The 17,034-nt window shown below is 56.8% G+C and overlaps 6 protein-coding genes across 6 annotated transcripts; 4 read left to right on the top strand and 2 right to left on the bottom strand.

Annotated features, from left to right (window-relative positions):
• The first annotated feature begins 44 nt into the window (after positions 1-44).
• On the top strand, positions 45-1,739 carry FA10DRAFT_267003 (LUC7-domain-containing protein). Its single transcript, XM_025521741.1, has 3 exons — positions 45-200; positions 275-372; positions 448-1,739. The coding sequence occupies exons 1-3, from the start codon at positions 143-145 to the stop codon at positions 1,351-1,353; spliced, it is 1,062 nt and encodes a 353-aa protein (XP_025377749.1). The 5' UTR covers positions 45-142; the 3' UTR covers positions 1,354-1,739.
• Positions 1,424-3,252, bottom strand: FA10DRAFT_116080 (zf-C3HC-domain-containing protein). The gene is made up of 4 exons (XM_025517898.1): positions 2,955-3,252; positions 2,530-2,894; positions 2,341-2,459; positions 1,424-2,267 (listed from the first exon to the last, which is right to left on the bottom strand). Exons 1-4 carry the CDS (start codon positions 3,185-3,187, stop codon positions 1,494-1,496), a joined length of 1,491 nt encoding a protein of 496 aa, XP_025377748.1. The 5' UTR covers positions 3,188-3,252; the 3' UTR covers positions 1,424-1,493.
• A 75-nt stretch (positions 3,253-3,327) lies between these two features.
• FA10DRAFT_267002 (hypothetical protein) lies at positions 3,328-6,132 on the top strand. Its single transcript, XM_025521740.1, has one exon. The coding sequence runs from the start codon at positions 3,383-3,385 to the stop codon at positions 6,068-6,070; it is 2,688 nt and encodes an 895-aa protein (XP_025377747.1). The 5' UTR covers positions 3,328-3,382; the 3' UTR covers positions 6,071-6,132.
• Positions 6,133-8,891: 2,759 nt separating this feature from the next.
• FA10DRAFT_294158 (putative PMA1-H+-transporting P-type ATPase) lies at positions 8,892-12,383 on the top strand (the record flags this gene model as incomplete). The annotated part of the gene is made up of 4 exons (XM_025524440.1): positions 8,892-9,112; positions 9,179-9,321; positions 9,384-10,989; positions 11,109-12,383. 4 exons carry the CDS (start codon positions 8,892-8,894, stop codon positions 12,052-12,054), a joined length of 2,916 nt encoding a protein of 971 aa, XP_025377746.1. The 3' UTR covers positions 12,055-12,383.
• Positions 12,384-12,828: 445 nt separating this feature from the next.
• Positions 12,829-16,188, top strand: FA10DRAFT_267000 (hypothetical protein). Its single transcript, XM_025521739.1, has 2 exons — positions 12,829-13,583; positions 13,646-16,188. The coding sequence occupies exons 1-2, from the start codon at positions 13,156-13,158 to the stop codon at positions 16,110-16,112; spliced, it is 2,895 nt and encodes a 964-aa protein (XP_025377745.1). The 5' UTR covers positions 12,829-13,155; the 3' UTR covers positions 16,113-16,188.
• On the bottom strand, positions 16,170-16,809 carry FA10DRAFT_266999 (hypothetical protein). The gene is made up of 2 exons (XM_025521738.1): positions 16,705-16,809; positions 16,170-16,621 (listed from the first exon to the last, which is right to left on the bottom strand). Exons 1-2 carry the CDS (start codon positions 16,734-16,736, stop codon positions 16,315-16,317), a joined length of 339 nt encoding a protein of 112 aa, XP_025377744.1. The 5' UTR covers positions 16,737-16,809; the 3' UTR covers positions 16,170-16,314.
• Between the last annotated feature and the right edge of the window lie 225 nt (positions 16,810-17,034).

Here is a 17,034-nt window from a genome sequence, read left to right as displayed (position 1 = left end):
CCTGCCTGTCCGTCAGTCGCGTGTGTCCAAGCTTTGGTCAATGAGGAGAAGATACCGCGCATCCAAAAGCACCATCTACCCTCCTTCTCGACGGGAGATCAGAGGAGTGGACGAGAAAGAGAAAAGGAGGAGGAGGCCAAGGATGGGACGGAAAGCAGAGGTGCAACGAGCGCTGCTCGAGAAGCTCATGGGTCCCGAGGGTGAGTTTTGTTTTCCCTGCTCTCGTCCCTCTGCGCTTCACTCTCCACGCCCGGTAGCTGACAATTCCGTGCAGCCATGGGCCTCTCGACGAAGCAGCTTCACTTTACAGACGAAAAGGTCTGCCGGAACTTTCTGTGCGGGACTTGCCCTCATGACCTCTTTAGTAATACGGTGAGCTGCGTGCTATACTTGGGCGCTGCATGGAGAAGAATTGCTGACTAGCAAGGCATCGACGATGGCCAACAGAAAGTGGACCTTGGACCATGCCCGCGCTCGCACACGGCCCGGCTCAAGGAAGAGTTTAATGCCTCTGTCAGCGGCGGTGAAAAGTACCCAACATTTGAGGCCGAGTACGAAGACAACATCCGCGGCTTCATGGCCGACATTGACCGCAAGATTGCCGCCAACAAGCGGCGCATCGACCAGACGCCCGAGGAGACGGCCAAATTTACGAATCTCATGCGCGACATTGCCGACGTCGAGGCCGCACTCAACAGCGCCATGGCCGAGGTCGAGCGGCTAGGAGAGCAGGGTCAGATCGAGGAGTCGCTGGCCGAGCTGCAAAAGGCCGAGGCGCTCAAGGGCGAGAAGCAGGACAGGGAGCGAGAGCTTCAGGCACTCAGCGACAGCGCCGGTGCCAGTGGACACCAGAAGCTGAGGGTATGCGACGTATGTGGCGCCTATCTCTCCATTCTCGACTCCGACCGAAGGTTGGCAGACCACTTTGGTGGCCGAATGCACCTGGGATATCTCCGCTTGCGAGAGATCATCACTGAGTTTGATGAAAGGCGAAGGAGGGGAGAGGACCCGAGGCAAGCCATTGCGGCGGGGATCGGATGGCGACCTGGTCAGGGTCAGAATGGGTCGAATGGAGCAGGGCTGGCACCCCCTCCTGTCGCCATGAATGGAGGTGGCCATGGGTACGGCGCGAGAGGGCCACCTCCCATGGATTCAGGCTACGGAGGTCGGTACGGCGGCGGCGCCCCTGCGCCGGTGGACGATGGCTATCGAAGGGACAGGGACCGGGATCGCGACAGAGATCGTGACAGGGACAGAGACAGAGATAGGGACCGACGGGATCGGAGAGACGGGAGAGATTACCGCGACCGGTCAGACCGACGAAGATCAAGGTCGCCCGGTCCCCGACGGTAGCAGACGCATTTTCAATGTGCATCAATTTCAATCTCTCATTACATGCGAGAGGACGGACACTGCGTTGGCTGAAGGGACACTTGTACAGTACAAATGAGCTGAGACTTTCTTCTTCTCGTGGTCAACAGTCACGAGATCTGCTAAAGTCCTCCCATCAGGCTTCGAACCCTAGCCAAGAGCTCATGGCTCTTCATTTTCCGGAGAGAATGGGCCCCACCTCCCTCGCTTTCTGCTCCATTGGCTCCATTTGATACCCGAGTCGATGGAGGAGGTGGCATGACTCCGCTGTCGACGTGCTTGTTCGCCCTCTTTAAAACAAGATTTAACCTCAACGACCAGCCTGGCAGCTGGAGATTGCTCGACGACTGTCCTTCGGAGGCACCCATGAGGCTTGAATCTTGATTGGTCGTGGGTCCCACCCTCAATGACTCCAGGCCGGTTGCATCCGAGCGCAAACTGGCGTCACTGCCTGCCCTGCTCCTCATCCTTCGCAGCTCGGAACCCTGAAGTCCCACAAGCGTTTTGTCCAAGAGGCCCTTTGACATCGCTGTTGTCGTATCTCCGCTTGACAGAAATGTGGCGGCTTGCACGCTCCCGTTGACGTGCGGGCAGAAGGTACGGTGCTCTCGTGCGACGTGAAAGGTCCGAGGGCGATTCGTCGTTTTAGTTGGTTGCGAGTCTTCAGACAAGCATGACCAGAGACCGACCTTGCGGGCACAGTAGGAACAACTGACGGTCGTGTTGCTCGCTTTGAGCTTTTCCGGGGTGGTAGAAGGGGTGAGGGCACTTTGCCAGCCAAAGAGCGAGAGGAGTGAGCAGATGCGAACAGCGCTGTCTTCGCTGTTGCTCCCTGGCATGGACACGGACAAGGCGGTCGTGATGGCCGCTACGAACTGTTGCACCTCACCCTCGTTCTATGTAGGCCAAAAATCATTTGTCAGTGAGCAAGCTTCTTCAGTAGAAGGGTAAATGCGACAGGATGCGCACCAAAGGCGTCTCGATGAGAAGTTTTTCGATGCTGGTGCATTCCAACAGGTTGCGCGTGTCATTGGCCAAATCCTTGACGGTGGCGATTCTCGAATGGATTGAAAGACGGTAGAGTGATGCTGAATTGTGTACAGACAGTCCTGCTCTCAGCACGCAGTGCTACCGTCCTGAAAGAAGGGTTGGACTCACCATCGCATCCTCTCAACCTCCAAGGACACCATGACTTATGAGAGTCGACAATCTTTGATTCCTGCCTGTTCCAAAAGTCCTCTTTCTCCTCTCTACTTTGAGCAGCTGGAGGGCTTTCCAAGTGGCAGGTGGCGGCACAGGTGACGCATCGCACTTCGTCGCGCGTGCTCACACCGGCTTGTGACCAACCGCGAGTCGCAATGCCCAGCGGGCTCAGGCGGGGATGATGCGCAGGCTTGGTGGTGTAGCTTGAGATAGTGAACGTTGACAGCCGGCTCAGAAGATGCTCCCGAGAGAAAGGCTGGTAGGTGGCGGGTGAGGACGAGGAAGACCCTTCTCCCTTTGGATTTGCCTTGCGAAGACGCCTGGCTCTGGCTCTCTCCCGTTGGACGTGGTCCAGCCCAGCGATGCTGCTGAATGAAGACCTTTTCCGTGCCGCCTCCTCACTGGATGGAGATACGACATCGGCCACTTTCCGTCTCTTGACTTCTGAGCGCGGCTCCAACGCCGAAGGAGGTGTCGACGACGACGATGATGACAATGCAGGCGAAATTGCTGGGAACGCAAAGGCATCGAGGGTCCGGATTGTGTTGCTCGCCCTGCCCGTCGTGAGATGCGCGTACGGGTGGCGGCCCGAGGACGACCCTGCCTCCTCCATTGTCCCGCAAAGAGCGTCGGCGCTGCACGTCGTCGAGGAGTGAGAAGGATGCAAGTGGATCGAGGTTGAAGCACGTGTAAATCGAGACCAAGAACAACACTCGACCTGAACGAACATTTTTTTGGCAGTATTCTTCGCGTCGTACCCCTTACAAGCTTCCTCTAACTTAGCAGCAGCAGCAGCAGACAAGCCGAGATGGAAACGGGTCAGTCCGCTTCCTCCTTGTCTTTGTCGGGCTCAGCATCAAGACAGGGCCTCTTTGCATCGCCTTCAGGGCAGTTCGGCGGGCCAAAGGCAGGATCAAGCAGTACAAATGGGGTCGCAGCGTTAGCAGCGTCAGCGAACGGAGGCCCAGCGACACCGATGAGGGCGACGCCCAGGGGCAAGAGGAACTCACTTGCCGACTTCGGTACACCGATCAAGGTCGCCAACTCATCTCCATATCGAACACCGGAACCATCGTCGCGGGCTGCCTCGCTCCTGCTCAGGTCTCCTTTCGGCACGCCTGCTTCCAAGACTGCAACTCCCACGACGAGCGGTGTAGCTGGCGCCTCGGGTCAAGCGACGGCGGCAGGAGGGGGAGCATCAACGCCACCCAAGCCCCTGACTGGGAGCGCTGCGGTGCTGGCGAGGATTCAGGCGCTCGGAGGAGGTGCGAGTGTGACAAGGCCGCTCCAGGGCAAGCTCTACCTGCCGTACTCGAGCTATGTTCAGCTCGCGCTCCAGACCAACATCGACAGGCTCTACGTTGCCGCCGTTCTCAGCGTACATGTCCTCCTTAGCTTGTCGCTCTTCTCGCCGCTGTCGCCTCTTGCATCCCTCGCTCTGCCACTACGGCCCACCCTCGTACTCCTTTCGACACTCGCCTTTGCTCTGGGTGTCCTCCCTCTCATCGCTGCGCGGCGCTTGAGCATCCGAGGAGGCAGCAGCTACTTTACCCCGAAGCCTCTTCTCTCGAGCAGTATCAACGCTCTCGGTTTCGCCTTTCCCCTCTCGTCCCCGGGTGCCCACTACCTTTGGTCGTTGAGCAATCCAAGCACCTGGCTCGCCGCCGCCTTATATGCGCTGTCGGGCCTCGCACTTGCAGGTACTCACGGACTAGCCCTGATGCTTTATGCGAACAATGAAGAAGGACGGTGGTCGCCCTATCTCACGGTACCCATTCGCACCTCGGATGGCTACCGGACCACTGCGACTAGACCCAACGAGCGACTCTTCTTCTTGATAGGCTCCAATCTCCTCTTGGGCGCTTGCTACAGCGTATACCGATCTTCCTCTCTCGCTCATCCATCGTCGAGCCTCTTAGGTTCCCCCCACTTTGCATCGCAAGCTACCGTGCAATCGGCCTCCTCTCGCATCTCGGTGCAGCTTCGCCGTCGTCTGCCTACGGCCCTTATCCTCGGCCTTGTCTTGCCCGCTGCACTTCTGGTAGGCTATCTACCCATTCGACGCCCCCTCTTCCGGCTTCTCCTTTCGATAATGGGCCACCACTCGCCCCTGCGCCCAATTTTCATCCCTTCATTCCGCTCGAGCTTCCTCAGCATCGGCCTCTTGGTGCGCACGACAGCGTTAGGCATCGTCAGCGCTCTCGCATGGGAGACGGTCTCTGTTCTCTGGGACGTCTTTGCCACACAGCCATTCACCGACCGAGGCGGGCTCAGTGCCTTCTCCCGCGCGCCGAAGAATTGCCTCATCAGCGGCATACAGGCCAGAAGAGATGCCACGGTCGAGGGACCAGATCGGAGGGAGCCAAAGGAGGCGAGGGAGTATTACAGCCACTTTGCCTTTGCTGAGCAGGCGGTGCTGGCAGCGACGGAACCAGATCGCAGAAAGGCCATCTTTCGCGATGTTGGGTCCTCGACGCCAGGAGCCGCTGGTGCGGCAAAGAGCTCCTGGCAGTTGCTGGCGCAGGAGTGCTTGGCCGTGATCGACGAGGAGCGGGTGCACATCGCCAGAAGAGGGCAAGCTCAATCAACAGTGGCAACGTCTTCGTCGTCCACGGGCACCATTACAGCTTCTGCCTCTTCAAAAAAGCCCCTTGATCCTTCTCACGATGCGCTGCAGAGTGGCGCACATATCGTTAAGCCAGCCCAACAAACAATTTGGGACAAGCTCGCTTCGTCGAGTGGCGGTAGCCAGCCAGCCAAGCCTGCCTCTTCCACGACGACCGCCGTCTCATCGTCAACTCCAGCTTCCGACGCTGGGCTCAGTGACTTGCTGCATCGCATCGCGCCCAGACCGGAGACGGATGTATCTGCTGTCACCCGACAAGGTCCCGCTGTAAAGCGACCACCAACAACATCTACCACGAGCAGTAGCAGCAGCACCGGAGGAGGCTACGCTTTCCTACACCAGGTCGTCTCTTCGATGGTTCACACCACCTTCAGTCTCTTGCGCACAGCGTACCTTCTCCTCCCTTCCGATCTACAACACGTCCTTCGCACAGCACCCGTCCTGCGATCTCTCCCGCAAGTCTACTCCTACCTCATAACCCCGGCAACAACGACGCTAATTGCCTCGAGGACCATGCCCGTACACGCGGCTCTCGACGTCTGGAGCAGTCAGATTCTCTCTGCTCTGCTCGCGGCGAGCGTGACCGAAGACGAATATGGAAGTGTGGCACTCAGCGCAAAGGAAGGTTGCGGTGTCGAGCAGGTCGTCAGCGCACTGACCAAGCTCCTTCTCGAGATCCAGTCTTGGCAGCAGCAACAGCAGCAAGTCGGCCAGTCAGACGAAGAAAAGGAGCTCTGGGAGCAAGAGGTAGAGCCGCTGGCCTCTGCGCTCCGATCGGGCATCACGATTGTGCTTGCGGCCTTTGAACCAAAGGGGCACGTTTGGGCAAACGAGACGCAGGCTTTGTTGTCGAAGGCCTTCTCGTCGTGAGAGCTGCTCTGGAAATGAAAAGAAATGACAATAAAGGATTACTCAAGTCGCCCAGGTCTGTGGTTCGAGCATGTCTTTTCCTCTGTGCACGGACAATTGTTGTGCCAAGAGATGGCAAGAGCCAAGAAGAGGAAAGTAGATGGGGATCCTGCACTTCTCCATACATACTGTCAAACGAGGCACGAGCTTCTAGACTGCCTGCTTGGCGTCGATACGATGTTGCGCACGGGGCAGAATCGGAGATTTCCTGCTTGGCAGGCATGTCCGTGCTCCAATGCTCTTTCACTTGGCCTTGGCAGTGGTCGACAACCAAACTCTCGAGGTTCAATTCTGCTTCGGTGGGCCAACAACATTTCATATGTTCACATGCATGGTCCAACCTCCCCAGCCCCGACGGCGTCGCGCTGTCGTTGCTGCTCCGCCAGCACCTAAAGCTGGGGGAGAGGAGTAGGAGCCAAATGGTCTCGTGACCACAGTCTTGGACGCGGCGCGCATGACAGGCATGCAATAATGTCTGTCTATGCAGTAGCACAGTACGTACGTATAGCACCGCTGCATCGCAAAAATGATCGACAATCCAAGGTACAAGCAAAAGCTAGCAAGAATTTACAGCACTAAGCACGCGTGATGGCGGATATCAATAAATAAGCAGGGCTGGAGGAAGAAACGAAACCTTCGTTGCATTCGTGTTCGGATGTCGCGCGTTCGGAAAACCCTGCTTTCCCCCCAAAAACCGATGAGAAATTCAATAGAAAGCATGAGACAGAAACAGAGTAGCAATAGTTTTAGTAGTAGTGGTAGTAGGAGTAGGAGTAGGAGTAGGAGTAGTAGTAGCAGCTGAGAAGCCCTGATTATGTCGAGACCAGGCCTGTCCCCATCTCATTCGCCCGGGCTTGCCTCGGTCTATCGTCGCCCGCGCAACCCTGGGCCCTCGTCACGTCTCCGCGTCGGCGTTCACCTGTTGCGGTCGCAGCATGCATGTCTTTGGCTTGAGGGTTTAAACGAGCTTTCGAAATTATTCGCTCCAGGCCCCCTCTGCGTCTCGGCAAAATCGACTTCAACTACTGCTGGGGCCTCGCTCCTATTCCGTGCCGAAACCGACAGCGAGCAGAGCGCTTGATGACGTTTATCGTTTCTGTCCCTCCGAGGAGGGACATGCAGGGCCAAAGCAGGCAAAGCTAACGATGATTTCTCATCTCTTATTTGAACGTGGCTTGGAATCCGCGCCCGCGGCGACTGGAGCAGGAAATAAAAAGCTTTGCCGTAGCCCGCGCGCGGAGATACGGTCGGAGAAGAGGTGCCAACCTGGGCGTTTGCTCGGCTACACCGCTGGGCTAGGGATTACTACTGCCATGAGTCAAACCGCAGAAAGAGAAATGAAATCAAAGCGAATTCAAATAATGAGTCTGTCATGGGGCCTTGCACAACGAAGCTGCCTCCACGCCTGTTGTTGCCTTTCCTTTCGGACGCGCGGTTTCGGATTCCTTCGCACGTTGAACCGACAGCCACCCGGGCCCGTCAATTGTTGTATTCCAAAACGCTTGCGGCAATGTTTTGAGATGATGCTGGGCCCTCTATGGGCGCCTCTACGCTGAACGCTTTCTGATGCATCGAGCTCCCACTGACGTCAAGACCAAAGACCAAGATGGCCATCATTCGTGCCCCTTGCTATCAAGCACATGTTAGCCTGGCCTTGGCCTTCTTTGGATTGCGAGCGGACAGTCGTATTTGGGTGTAGTGTTTTTTTATGGTCAGCGCTAGGAAGACTTCTGTGCAGGCGACGGATAGGAGAGACATTTTGAATTTTTCTAATGGGCAAAGAAAATTTTCGAGCTCGAGGCACGGCGGGCACAGATCACGGCAGGACAAATAATGGGACAGTGGTATACTGCCCAGCGGCCAGCGAGGCTCTTGCCTTCCTCCGATCGCACGCACCTATTCCTAATCCAATCGAAGACTGGAAACTGGTGTCCGAGGACCACTTTGTATTGGTGCCTTCGCCTTTCCCCCCCTCTTGGAAGCTGCTCAAAACATCAGGCCCCCCTATATATTTTCTCTTGAACGAGCCAACACCTTCGTCCCTTTCCCTCATCGACCAACCTCTTCATTTTCTTCCCGTCACCCTTTCCCCATCCTCTCTTCCCCCTCTCCTCCCTCGACCGCCGTCGTAGTCGTGTAAAGGGTGAGCTTGATCATTTGCAAAAGTCTTCGCAGAGTCTGGGCTGAACGACGGGTTTGCCCTTATCTTCCCTTTTCACTCCCAGCTTTGGAAGTAGGACAGACTGATCCTCTGTGCTCAACCTTTGCCCAGCAGCGACAAGTTTGTGCGCCAAATTCCATCGGGGCTTTGCTTTCGTGGTGAGTTTCCTCCTCTCTGGCTATCCCCCTCAAATTCGTGGGCGTCCCTGCCCCTAGACCGCGGCAGGCGGCGCGGAGCAGGATGAGCGGACGAGCGGATGCAAGCGAGCGACCTGTCTTTTAGTCCGCCCAGCTCATGCCCCTCCGTGCTCTGGCTCTGCCTCATCTATGTTGCCTTTTCTCTCACGGTATTAGCTGAGAACGTGAAGCTGACGCTTTTTCTCTCTCTTTCCTCCTTTTGTCCCCTCTTCTTGCGACTCGCCCTGTCTCCACGATCTCCTCGTACCTCCTGACCCACTCGGCGCTCCAATCTTCCGTCTACTACAAACACAAAACGCCCACACATTCGAATCCTCTCTTTTAGCATTTCCTCTATTTAACTGGCCACTTCCTGCCTCGTGCTCTTCTCATCCCCATCGACGTCTTATAGTCAACCACCCCACCAGCACAACAATTGGTCAACATGTCCGACGTTGAAAAGGGTGGCGATGCCACCAACGACGAGTACCAGGCGCTCATCAACTTCATCCGCGAGCAGAAGAGCCACAGCGGTGATGATGACGGCGACGACACCCAGGTCGTCACCAAGCGTTCTTTCCCTGCTTTCTGGAAGAAGAGGGAGGTCCGCGTCAACAAGCATGGCGAGGAGCAGGAGGAGGTTGCTGCCAAGACGCCTGCCTCTTGGTGAGTCAACTCTTCCACCGCAACGTAGCATACCAGCTTGCTGACTTGCCCGCTCCTTTTCAATAGGCTTGAGACGGACATGACCCGAGGTATCTCGGAGAGCGATGTCCACAAGCGTCGCAGCATGTTCGGTTTCAACGAGCTTGAGTCTCCTTCGGAGAACCTCTTCCTCAAATTCCTCGGTTTCTTCAAGGGTCCCATTCTCTACGGTGAGCTAATCCTTCACAGCAGTCTTGTGGCAAGCCTGACGCTGATTCTCTTTTCCCAATAGTTATGGAGCTGGCTGTTGCCCTTGCTGGTGGTCTTCGTGAATGGATTGACTTTGGTGTCATTATCGCCATCTTGCTCCTCAACGCTTTCGTCGGTTGGTACCAGGAGAAGCAGGCTGGCGACATTGTCGCTCAGCTCAAGGCCGGAATTGCGCTCAGGACCACCGTCGTCCGTGACGGCCAGGAACACGAAATTGAGGCCCGTGAGCTTGTCCCCGGTGACATTGTCATTGTCGAGGACGGCAAGACGGTTCCCTGCGACGGTCGCCTGCTTGCCGACTACGACGACAAGGACATGAGCCAGGCCAACTCGATCAAGGAGAAGATGGAGGCTTCCAAGAGGCACGGTGGCGGCGAGGATGACGACGAGGGCATCGACAAGGGCCCTGCGATCATTGCCTGCGACCAGTCTGCCATCACCGGAGAGTCGCTCGCCGTCGACAAGCACATTGGTGACTCGGTCTTCTACACGACTGGCTGCAAGCGTGGCAAGGCCTACATCCTCTGCACGGACATTGCCAAGCAGACCTTCGTCGGCCGCACCGCTGCCCTCGTCCTCGGTGGCGAGACCAAGGGTCACTTCCAGATTGTCATGGACTCGATCGGAACAACGCTCCTCATCCTCGTCGTCGTCTTCATCCTCGCCTTCTGGATCTCTGGCTTCTTCCGCAACACTGGCATTGCTCAGCCCAAGGACAACAACTTGCTTATCTACACCCTCATCTTCCTCGTCATTGGTGTTCCCGTCGGTCTTCCCTGCGTTACCACGACGACCATGGCCGTCGGTGCCGCCTACCTCGCCAAGCGCCAGGCCATCGTTCAGAAGCTCACCGCCATTGAGTCGCTCGCCGGTGTTGATGTTCTCTGCTCGGACAAGACTGGTACACTTACTGCCAACAAGCTCTCGATCCACGAGCCTTTCGTTTCCGAGGGTGTTGACGTCAACTACATGATGGCCGTCGCTGCTCTTGCTTCGTCGCACAACATCAAGTCGCTCGACCCCATTGACAAGGTCACCATCAGCACGCTCAAGGACTACCCCGCTGCTCAGGAGGAGCTCGGCCGTGGCTGGAAGACGCACAAGTTCACGCCCTTCGACCCTGTCTCGAAGCGCATCACTGCCGAGGTTGAGAAGGACGGAAAGAGGTACACGGCCGCCAAGGGTGCCCCCAACGCCATCCTCAAGCTCTGCGCCCCTGACAAGGAAACTGCTGACCAGTACCGCAAGGTCGCTGGTGACTTTGCCGCCCGTGGTTTCCGTTCGCTCGGTGTTGCGATCAACGATGGCCAGTGGAAGCTCCTCGGTCTCCTTCCCATGTTCGACCCTCCTCGCTCCGACACGGCTGCCACCATTGCTGAGGCCCAGACTCTCGGTGTCTCCGTCAAGATGCTTACTGGTGACGCCGTTGCTATTGCTAAGGAGACGTGCAAGATGCTTGCTCTCGGTACCAAGGTCTACGACTCGCAGCGCCTCATTGGCTCTGGCGGCATGACTGGCTCGGCCATCCACGACTTCGTCGAGGCTGCCGACGGTTTCGCAGAGGTCTTCCCCGAACACAAGTACCAGGTCGTCGAGATGCTCCAGCACCGTGGTCACCTTACCGCCATGTGAGTTTTCTCTTTTTTCGTTTTTCTTTCTGTCCGTGCTGTTTAGCCGAGGATAGGGGCTGCCCGAAAAGACGCGTTGAAATCACGTGAGCTGACTATTTTACCCGTTCCTCTCTCAGGACTGGTGACGGTGTCAACGACGCTCCCTCGCTCAAGAAGGCCGACTGTGGTATCGCTGTCGAAGGTGCCTCGGATGCTGCTCGCTCGGCTGCCGACGTCGTCTTCCTCGACGAGGGTCTCTCGACGATCATCACCTCCATCAAGGTCGCCCGTCAGATTTTCCACCGCATGAAGGCTTACATCCAGTACCGTATCTCGCTCTGTCTCCACCTCGAAGTCTACCTTGTCCTCTCGATCATCATCCTCGACGAGGTGATCCGCGCTGACCTCATCGTCTTCATCGCCCTGTTCGCCGACGTTGCCACGATCGCCATTGCCTACGACAACGCTCCTCACGCTCGCGCCCCCGTCGAGTGGCAGTTGCCCAAGATCTGGTTCATTTCGGTCATCCTCGGTCTCCTTCTTGCCGGTGGTACCTGGATCCTCCGCGGAACCCTGTTCCTGCACAGCGGTGGTGTCATCCAGAACTTCGGCAACACGCAGGAGATTCTCTTCCTCGAGGTTTCGCTCACCGAGAACTGGCTCATCTTCGTCACCCGTCTCGGCGGTGGCGAGTCGGACATCACGCTCCCCAGCTGGCAGCTTGTTGGCGCCGTCCTGGGTGTCGACGCCATCTCGACCATCTTCTGTCTCTTCGGCTGGCTCTCGGGCGCTCCCAACCGGAACCCGCTCACCGCTCCCCACGGTGGATGGACGGACATTGTCACGGTCGTTCGTGTCTGGGCCTACTCGATCGGTGTCACGATCGTCATTGCCCTCGTCTACTACATCCTCAGCCGTATCCCCGCCCTGGACCGTCTCGGCCGCCGACAGGTTGGCCAGAAGAACGAGCTGCTCGAGGACTTCTTCACGAACCTCCAGCGACTCACGATCGTCCACGAGAAGGACGCAGACGGAGGCGACCTCTACGCCTTCCAGACGCGCCTCGACATCGACGAGGACTAGACAGCTCGCTCGCTTGTCTGATCAACAAGGCGCTGTCCCCTTCTTCTCTTCTTTCCACACAGCGATGTTTTCGTCTCGACAATGTTTTGTTTGGCACTTGAGTGCGCCTCTTCGACTTCTCGCTTCGCACTCGCGCCATCACTCTCCTCAATACAACAACTACGACAACCACTGCTACTCAACAAATCAACAAATTCCCCGGCGGGTCGACTGCACGTTGCAACCATAGAGTGACGGCGACCATCCCGCCATCCTTTCCCCCTTCTTCGACAACCACATTCTTTTTAACTTTACTTCTTCCTATACTTTATTTCGTCTAAACTTCTTCTGTCCCACTCTCCCGTCTCTCTTTCTGCAGATGAATCGATCGTAAAGTATCGGACTACTCTACTATACTGCCGTCAGCTACAGCCATAGCAAGCTAGCTAGAGATGAGCGTCTGCCCTCCTGCTCCCCGTCCCCAAATGGAGTCTTGCCCCTTCTCCACGCTACTTTCATCTGCCCACAACTTCCCTTCACTCCCCACGTTCCCGCTCTACCGTCTTATGCCCTTTGACGCCCCCCTTTACGCCTTCGAAGCGGCCTTCTTCTGCCCGTGTACGGTAGAGAAGCATGATGTCCTCGACCTTTACGAAGTAGTGATGTTCCAACAGCAAATGAAATAAACTTTTGCGATTCCCTACCCTAGTGGAGGTGCAGGCTGGCCCTTGCTTGGCTGAATTTGGAGCTTCCATTATATTTGGGGCTGCCTGCCCCCCCTTCTCTCCCGACCGTTCCTCGACCGTGTGCGATTCTTGTTCTTTTGGCGTTGGGGCGCACCGACGACGCCGCGTCCTTCTCTGATCTCTCTTTCGCCCCGTCCTCCTTCTCTTCTGCTCATGATTTGACGACTTGCAAGCTACCTCATTCATTTCTCGATCCCACCGCCGCTCGTACGATCTCGAACGGGATAGCATACATACCCCAACCTTCAATTCGATCAAGACCCCAATCAACGCCAACGGAGACACGCATCGGATACCACATCATAGCAAACAGCCTAGCAGCGACATTGATACCGGCATCATCACATTAACGCACATCTACAGAAAATAAGGAGCAATGAGCGACACACCTTCTGAGACTGCCACCGAGAAGGAGAATGAGGCGCCATCGGTGGGCGCAAACGTGCACTGCGACGACCTCAACCCAAAGGCTTCGTCAAACCATCAGCACTTGACCGATTCCTCATCGATGCCACCCGCTTCGGCAAGAGAATCGACGACTGCGACGTTTGAGAGCAGCGGAATGGGCGTTGAGCAGGAGCAGGAGCCTCCGATAACGACGACATACACGACCAACAAGAAACCGACATCGACTACGACCAAGACCACGACTACGACCACGACTTCGCCAAAGAGGGCAAAGAGGGGCGTTGCCTCGTCCTCGTCCAATTCGAAGCCCTTTTCTGACTCGGCAAGGAAGAGAGACAGCGTGCAGGCGCTTGGATCCATCAGCCACCTGCAAAGATTTTACAATAGCCATGGACTGTGGGTTCATCTTGTGGTCACTCTGCTGCTTCCATGGCTGACTTGATCCTCACCTGTGGTAGGGCAAGCAAGCAGAAACCGGCTGGAGGTGGCGTGCTGGCGATTGGCCACGCGGCTGAGCGGGCCTTGGACGATCCTCTAGCTCGGCCAACCCCTGGCGACGACGATACCGCAGGAAGAGGACGAGACCTCGCTTTGGCTGCTCTGCAAGGAAGACATGACGAAAACAAGGAGGGGCGGGTCGCTGAACATGGTAAAGGTGATGGCGAAGGCGACGACGGCCCCGACGACGATGATGAGGACGATGAAGACGACCTTCTCCGACCTGAAGATCTGCAGATGTCACGATACAAGAAGCCGCTGCCGTATCCCGACGTGGGCAAGCAGCTCGATGCTGACCCTCGAATCTTACGGCCCGGCGTTCTGGCTGCGCTCGATGAGACGTGCCAGAAGTGGGGTCTGATGGACCTCATCAAGACAGCTGGCGAAGAAGATGCGCGACATCTCTCCGGCTCCCTCTCTCGAAGACCGAGCTCGAGTGTGCCTTTGGAACAGCAGCAGGCAAATAATGGCGAACCGGTGGACATAGACGAGCTCCTCAAAAGCACTTCGAACACGATTCGCAAGGTTCGAACTTACCTCTTTGCCCTACCTGCGGACTCGATTACACCTCGCGGTGCTGCTGGCCCTATGTCCTCAAAGGAAGGTGCCCTAGGCCCCTCTGGTCGCACACTCAAGCCGAAAGATTCCTTCAAACGCCAGAGCAGCTTCATGGGCCTACCTCGAGGCACCGGAAGCAGCAGCGGCATGCCTAGTGCGTGGAAGAGCAGGCCAGAGATCCCTTTCGCTCCGGCAAAACCGATCCAAGGGGAGCAACTTGATCCTTTTGAAACGTTGGCTGCACAACGCCGAAGAAGCTCAGTCACAGGAGACGGCGTCAAAGAAGTTAATCGAGCAGGTTCCATGTCAAGAATGTCATCCGCTGCAGACGTCAACAAGACGGTAGACAAGAGCAAAGAGACACCGCTGCAGCAACATCAACAACAGCAACAGGACGCAAACGATCCCCTCGTCCTCGTCCGCACTTCTTCCCTCAGTGTCCTTGGAGCGATGCGCGAGCTCGACGAGAGGACGAAGGTCGCGAGCACCGAGGATGTGATGAGCGAGGTCAAGGGTCATGAAGTGAAGCGCAATGTTGCGTTGCTCTCTGCATCCTTTGCAAGCCCTTCGACGTTGACCGTCGATCTGACGGGATCTTCGACAGGCATGTTCTCATCCTCGACAGCGAGCAATGCCAGCACAGAGGATGTGACAGCGGCCTTTCCACCTCGAGAAAGAGTTGCCCTGTCGTCCCTTCGAAAGGAGAGAGAGGTTGTCAAGGAGTATTTGACAACGGTTAATAACGTCCTCGCGCTGGTGTCGCATGGACCCGGGAAACGGACGAGAACGAGGACTTCTTTGGCGAACCTTCAGCAGAGGTCACTAGGAAGGAACCTGGGACTCGGGTCCGCCCCTGGTCTGACAATTGATCGCCTTTCGAGGAGGAATCAGTCAGCCTCGGTGGGTGACACCCCGGCAATCAGGGTGCAACTTCATGGTCCCGAGCAGGGTGACAAGGCGCAAGACACACTTGGCATGGGCGCTGTCAGCATCGACGATTCGATCGATGAGGGTGATGCCGATCTCATCTTGACGGGAGCAGCAGGAGAAGAAGATCTTCCTCCGTGGGCCCGCGCAGGCCAAGACTATCCCGGTGGATCTATCGCCCGCGCCCGCGACCTCCTCATCGACATGCTTCCCTCCGACTTGGCATTGGAGGTGCCTCTGCTGGACGAGGTCGATTCCTCGCATCCCTACACGCAAAAGGAAGAAGACGACGAAGATTTTGACACCCCCAGCACTGGCAAATTCGCCTTCCTCAGCGCGCTTTCCAACGGCCAGTTGCTCTGCTTGGCCTACAACGAGGCGCTGCGCCAGAGCAAGCGTCCCTGGGGATTCATTCAGCCTCAGGACATCCACGATGTCATGACGTATGAGCGCGCAGCGCGAGAAGCGCGAAAGAACAAGAGCGCTCAGGAGCGCATCGAGGAGAAGCTTGAAAGGGAGGAAAGGAAAAAGAAGGGAGAGACAAGCACGTCTGGCACAAATAGCAGCCTGGGCTGGACATTCAGACGGACCGAGAATCTACGGGTCTGGACGGCTGCGCTTCGTCTCCGTTACCTGTTGTCCTTCTCCGGTTCGCAACAGGTGGTGGCGCCAGCTGCTGCAAGCACGAGGCGAATGTCCTCATTCACTTATGGGAGCGCCAGCAATACGTCGAAGGAGGACCTTGCGCTTGTCGAGCTGTCCTCATCTGGGAGTGCCGTGCCACCACAAGCGACACCACTTCCGCCTCTTGCGCCAGTGTTTGATCCCAAAAGCGTGGCCAGAAAGCAGTTGGGTACACCGTGGCTCGATATGCTCGAAGAAGCCCTCTGCAGGTGGGCGCAGGCCGTGGTATCTGAGGAGCTGGAAACGGACTCGGTCTAGTAGTTCCAGTCTCCCTCTTCAATCAACCGAAAGCCAAAAGAAGATGATGAGAAGAATTCCTATTGCAGTGATCCCTTTCTGTCTATGCTTTGTGGTTTGTGTTTGTGTTTGTGACGCTCTAGTCATACAGGAGGTTGTGAGAGTGAGAGAGTAAGAGAACGACTCGAGATGATAAAAGTGCCAAAGAAGAGCATGGAAGTCTTCAGGGCTCAATGCCCTTCTTCCTGAGCGTAGCCTGGTCCTCGGCCTCGAGCGCCTCGTCGATCTGGGCGCCCCTCGAAGGCTTGTTGCCATGGTCCTCTGCCGCACGCGTGGGGGGCTTGTTGTTCTCGGCAGCCTCGGCCTTGGCCTGGCGGTCCTCCTGCTTCGAGGCCTGGTCGAGCTTGTTGGCAATCGACTTTTGGTCCTTGCTGTCGAGGTTCTGGTGCGAGTTCTCAGTGCCCTTCTCGTGCGAAGGGTTGGGGTTCTCGTCGGCCTTGCCCGGTGCCTCGCGCTGGTCAGCGCCGCTCCTGTATATCCAGCGGAAAGTGAAATGACCGCGTCTTGTCAGTGGAGGTTGTCAGAGCGACAGAGGAGGAGAGCAGCCACTAACAGGTGCATCAGAGTCTGCGACTTGGTCGACATTGTTATAGTAGGCTTCTAGCTGTGCTGGTGGTGGTGCTGGTGGTGGTTAATGAAGAAGAAGAAAGCTGCGGATGCGGTCTCGTTGAAGAACACTTGACCCGTCGCGCGAGGGTCTTCCTCTCCCTCCCTCAAAGGGGGCGAACTCGAAGACGTCATGGCGCTTCAGATCGATCGAAGTAGCTAGACGCTCGCGTGGCATGATATCTTAGCAGCTCGGCCGAAACGCGTCGCGAGTGCGAATTTTTTCTCATTCTTTTTACGAAGACGTCCGTCGAGGGAGAAAAGAAAAAAAATAGAG

This window comes from Acaromyces ingoldii (genome assembly GCF_003144295.1).
Source record: "Acaromyces ingoldii strain MCA 4198 unplaced genomic scaffold FA10scaffold_3, whole genome shotgun sequence".
Classification (NCBI taxonomy): Eukaryota; Fungi; Basidiomycota; class Exobasidiomycetes; order Exobasidiales; family Cryptobasidiaceae; genus Acaromyces; species Acaromyces ingoldii.
The sequence above is the reverse complement of the archived record's forward strand: the minus strand, read 5'-3'. Positions and strand labels throughout refer to the sequence as shown.